The sequence below is a fragment of the Tamandua tetradactyla genome, chromosome X (genome assembly GCF_023851605.1).
Source record: "Tamandua tetradactyla isolate mTamTet1 chromosome X, mTamTet1.pri, whole genome shotgun sequence".
NCBI classification, from domain to species: Eukaryota; Metazoa; Chordata; class Mammalia; order Pilosa; family Myrmecophagidae; genus Tamandua; species Tamandua tetradactyla.
In genome coordinates, this window is record NC_135353.1 from 65108801 (window position 1) to 65114354 (window position 5554).

At 47.0% G+C, this 5554-nt stretch overlaps 1 protein-coding gene across 1 annotated transcript; it reads right to left on the reverse strand.

Moving 5' to 3' along the window:
* Positions 1 to 691: 691 nt before the first annotated feature.
* On the reverse strand, positions 692 to 3513 carry CLDN2 (claudin 2). Its single transcript, XM_077145270.1, has one exon. The coding sequence runs from the start codon at positions 3330 to 3332 to the stop codon at positions 2640 to 2642; it is 693 nt and encodes a 230-aa protein (XP_077001385.1). The 5' UTR covers positions 3333 to 3513; the 3' UTR covers positions 692 to 2639.
* Positions 3514 to 5554: the final 2041 nt, after the last annotated feature.

A 5554-nucleotide genomic window follows, 5' to 3' on the forward strand; every position in this document is an offset into this window, starting at 1 on the left:
AACTTACACACCTCCAGAGTTAGGTAATTGGAACTTAGGTGTTGTGTCTTACTAGAATGTAAGCCTGGCAGCCCTCCTGCTGGGATAGCTGGCCAGCATGGCAGGAGGGACAGTTCCAGGTAGTACACTCAGTGAATTGGTCCTGCTTTTCCAGGTCCTGTTCATGGGAAACAAGGAAAGCCTGTGTACTCCTATTGTTGGCCATAAAGTGCAGTTTTCATTAGGCAGCTTGGGGCACCATGGCAGGCTTTTTCTACTGGTTATGAATGTAATTGGAGCAGCACAGTCCTATTTGAAAGTCAGGAGAGTAGGTCACCAACACCAGTTGTATGGCTCTAGGAAAATTTTACTGTTGTGGACCTTAGTTTCCCCATTTGCCAAATTGAAAGATAATCAGATCTATTTTCTCAAAATGGTGGTTCAGAGAATGAAAGAAATAAACAAATAACCATTTAACAAATAAATTAAATGAAACACTTGTTGCACAAAGGCAGGAGTCCTGGGCAAGATAAAGAGGCTAGAGTTTTCGGCAGGGGGTGGGGGGATGTGTCTTGCTTTCTTAATGTTTCCATTAAAGTCTAGCATTTTCTATCCAGCCAGTGGAGAGAAAGCCCAGCTTCCATCCTACCCTCCCCTTAGCCCCATTCCCTTGCCCGTTTATACAATAAAACAATTACTCAATCAACAAGAGTTTATTGATCACCTACTATATACTCTTGCATAGTCTGAGGGATGCAGAGATGTCTAAAATATGGCCCCGGCCCTCCCAAAATTTACAGTATACTTGTGAGATCAGACAGACACACATGAAAAGATAACTATCAATCAAAAATTGCGAATGATAAGCATTAAAAAGCAATTTATACATTGAGGGCTGGAGGAGGGTTGGAGTGGTCAGAAAAGGCTCAATGAAGGAGGTTATAACTGAGAAAGTTCTCCAAACCTGTGAGAACTTAGCTAAGGAGAGAGGGCTTTCTAGGTTGGGAGAACAGCTTGAACACAGGCAAGAGGGGAGAAACATGAAAGGTACGTTAGTCATAGTGAATGGGCCCCTTCTGCTGGCACTGAGGTTTGAGCAGGGGTACTGGAGTTTTTCAAAAGCTGGTCATGCTTAGGCCACTGAGGAAAAAATGCCTTTGGTTTGTTTATGACCTCAGCCCCTACTCCAGGGGAAATGGGACATTTTCCGACCTTGGAACTGGAACTTTGCTGGCAACCATTCTCTACCCTCCCACCTCAACTGTAATGCTAGGCGCAGCTCAGCTGTCACTCAGATCATGGGCACAGCACCTTGGACATGGATATTCCATGCCAGAGCCCTTGGATGTCCTCTAGCAACTCCGGAAGGTCTGGTGAAGGGGTGGGGAGATGTAAAGAATGACAGGAAGCCCACTGGTTCTGTAGTCTCTCAGAGGCTCCATAGTGCTCTGTGGGTAGACCCCAAGGGGCCTGACCTCAGCCTTTGGGCTGATCTTCCATGAGGCCTAGAAGCTGTCTAGAAAACTGCCTCTCTCTGGCCCAGCAGAAATGCCCACTGGAGCCACCACACATATCCATTCAGCTTCTTAGATACCAAAGTTCTTATTCTTTCACAGCCAATGTTGAGGAGTAGTATCTTCCTCAGTCCCCCATAGCTCCCACATGGTCATCCCCCAGTCAAGAGGCATCCCTAGGAAAACTGGCTTCTTGTTCCTAAAGAAACCATAGTCTAGGACCTTTCCTTAGCCTTGTCATTTAGGCAGGAGAGCAGGTCAGTTGCCCCAGAGGAAGACAGGACCTTCAGTCAAAGCTGAGGCTGTGGCTTCTCAGGCAGTTCCTCAGTGAAGTCAGAGTCTGCTGCTGCCTGTTGCTTTCTACAATATCTTCTTTACTTGGGCTTTCCTCTAGCCACCAGCTGAGGTCTGATCTCTGACCTACAAGTGTGAGGGAATTCTGGAAAATCCCTCAGGCAATGGTCCTGGTCTTTTTTGGACCCAGACTGCCTTCTCTTGCTCTCATTCTGCACTCCTTTCCCTGGATACTGTGGGATGGCTTTATTTCAATTCATGCACAAACCAGTCAGGACACTACAGAGTCATAATAGGAGTGGGAAGATGGCTCCGGAGCTCATTACTGGCCAATCAATTTCTTTGGAAGGAGGCTTGAGAAGGTGGTTAGAGCCATACCTATAAAGCCACAACTTTTTCTTCACCCTGAACCCCAGCAATGAGTTAAGAACCAACCTCAGCCAGAGGAAGAGTTCCTGATCACAGAGAATATCAGTCAGTGGGATGTGATTCATGGGTTTTGGGACGGATTCCTAGGTAAACAAAAAGGGCAGAGGGGAGTCTCTGAGGTGTAACAAGGGTAAGGGGTAAGATTTGGAACTGAGGGTTGGGGACTCAGCGTTGGGGTGGGGGCAAGGTGAGGGAAACAGAAAGGCTGGCTTGGCAATAATCCTTCACAATTCAACCTGTATGCTGTTACACCAGCTGTCCTTTCTGCCTTCACTTGGTCCGATGGCTAAAGTCAGTCTATCCTCAGCAGCACCTTCTGACAAGATCCAGTGGCAATGTCCCTCACTTTTAGCCCTGGCAGGTGGGGGGCAGTCCACTGATTTTCACAGACCCAACCACCCCCCAGCTCTGGCCCCTAGCTCTTCACACATACCCTGTCAGACTGTAGGAGTTGAACCCAGTCTTGATTTTTGGCAGTTGACCAGGTCTTGGTGAGCTCCTGGTGGTGAGGGGCTGGGCCTGGTAGGCATCATAGTAGTTGGAGCGGTTTTCCTGGGATGGACAGGAAAAGCAGAGGATGATTCCAGCTACCAGGGAGAACAGGGAGGAAATAATGCCCAAGTAGAGAGCCTCTCCGATCTCAAATTTCATGCTGTCAGGCACCAGTGGGGAGTAGAAGTCCCGCAGGATCCCATGAAGATTCCAGGCAACAGGAATGAAACCCAGGAGGCCACCAAGGATGAAGAATACTCCACCCACTACTGCCACTCTGTCTTTGGCTCGGGACTCTTGGCAGAAGACTGTGCATCTCATGCCCACCACAGAGATAATGCAGGCCAATGAGGAGATTGCACAGGAGGTCACCATCATGCCCTGGGCAGCCTGGATGTCAGCGGGCAGGCCTAGAAGGGTGCTGTAGATGTCACATTGGGTGATGCCTGTGCTGTGCGTGGCACACTCCATCCAGAGACCCTTGGAGAAGCCGACTGCTGTCACAATGCTGGCCCCCACATAAGAACTCGTTCGCCAGCTGGGAAGCAGCATGGCAATCACGGTGCCCAACAGCCCCAGAAGACCCAGGATATAGCCCACAAGTTGGAGACCAAGAGATGCCATGGCAGATCTCTCAGTAGAAGCGTCTTCAGGGTGTGCTCGTTTGTCTGATAGCTGCAGTTCTTGCTCCTTGGATCTCGGGCTCTAATCCTTCATTTCAGGGTGTCTCTGCCAGGCTGACTTCTCTCCTCCTTACAAGTATGTGGGTGGCCACAAGCAAGCTCAAGAAGGCATCTAGAAGACCTAAAAAAAAAAATCCATAAACCAGATTAAATATTGACTAGAAGCTTATGAGAAACCAGAAAATGCTGGGTGCATTTTGACCTTTGTTATCTTTAGAAATAACACATGAGAAAGAAAAAAAAAAAAACCTTGAAAGTGGAGCCAAAATGTCATCACCTCCTGCGTAGGCACATGCCTTAGGTTGGCAGCCAGACAAAGTAAGGAGCCAGACTGGTGGCTGCTTTCTGAGAAGGTAGTGATGGCAGTGGCAATTAGGGTGGCTGTGTTAATTTCAGGTTAGTGTGTTGGGCTTCCACAATTCTGGCTGCAAGGGCTCCTGTTTAACACATTGCCTAGAAACAGTGCCCAGGTCCTAGGATGCTGCCTTGGACACCAGCTACTTAATGGCCCCTTAACTCTCCAAGAGCACTGTGCTGGCCCCGAGTCGGCCTGCACATGATGGAAATCTACTCCAGGGCAGGTTGGGGTGGGAAACAAAGCCTTCTGTCCACAACTCTGAGAGATCAGGTACTCTTTAGCTCTACCCCAATCCCCTACCCCAGGCTAGACCAAGGACTTTTGCATGTAAAATACATCGAAACATTTCCTGTATGATCTCCTAATAGAGGGCCCCATCAGCCCTTTGCCTCTGAGATGATGTGGGAGGACTCTGGAGCAAAGGTTGTTCCAGGGCCTAGAGGAGGCCCTGAATTTCCTTGGACTGACTGTTCAGGTCACTAGGGCAGATATTAAAGGGAAACTGCCCTAGAATGGAGGGCTTTGTAAGAGGTGGACTTTTCAGCCAATCCTCTGAAATTTGAGAGCTGTCCAGGATTTTGTTCAGGGAGCCCCCATTCTTACCAAGGTTCAGGCTACTACGGGTCAAAGTCTCATCCTTCTCCCCATCTTTTAGAAGAATCCCCAACCCACTGATTCTTCAACCCCCCCCAGAATCTGGCTATTCCATTTTAGCCTTCCTCAAGATTCATCTTTCTCTACTCTTCTCTTAACTATGTACATTCCTCACAAGATCATCCTTTTCTCAGTCAACACTCTGTCCCTACCTAAGCAACCTCATCCACTCCCATGATTTAATCTAACACTCATCCTCTGGCACTCCCAAATCTGTACTTCTATTCTAGCACAGGCCTTCCTCTTCAGCTTCAAGACAGTCAGATCAATCATCTATTTAGAATGCCCATTGGAAAACCTCAAAGATATCTCAAATTTGACATGTTTAAAAGAGAACTCATTACCTACCCCATTGCACCCTTCCCCAAATAGTTCTTCCCTGTGTCACTGAAGGATACCTCTATCCATCCCTTTGTGCCAGACCAAAATCCTGGGAATGATCTTTGACACCTCTCTCTCCTTTTTCCCCTGCATCCTGCAGTCACTATGTCCTACCATTCTACCTCTTCAATATACCTCAAATCTTCTGCTCCCTTCTCTCCATCCTCACTGCTACTTCTGTAGTTCAGGGTTTCATCATCCTTTCTCTCTAGACTATTGCAACCACTTCCTAATTTGACCTGCTTCAAATCTTGGCTCCTCCAGTTCATTATCTGCACTATTGCCAAGGTGATATACCAACACATTAATCTGATCAAGTCATTGCTCTACATGAAACACTACAGTGGCTACCTATTGCCTAAAGGATAAAGTCCAAACTTGTTTGCACTCCATGAACTCTTTTTTTTCCTTGGTATTTTTCTATTTATTTTTTTAAAAAGCAGTTTATTGGGCGGGCCGCGGTGGCTCAGCGGGCAAGAGTGCTTGCCTGCCGTGCCGGAGGACCTCGGTTCGATTCCCGGCCCCAGCCCATGTAAAAAACAAACAAACAAACAAAATATAATAAAAACAAGAAAATGTTTAAAGATGTTTCCCTTTCTTCCTTCCATCCTTCCTTCCTTCTCTGTCTTTCCTTCCCTTCTAAAAAAAAAAAAAAAAAAAGCAGTTTATTTACATACCATACAATCCATCCTAACGATGGTTCCTAGTATAATCACATAGTTATACATTCACCACTACAATCTATATGAGAACATTTCCATTTCTTCAGA

Coding starts and splice junctions, on each gene's coding strand:
- CLDN2 (XM_077145270.1), bottom strand. CDS start 3,332: ATGGCATCTCTTGGTCTCCAACTTGTGGGCTATATCCTGGGTCTTCTG.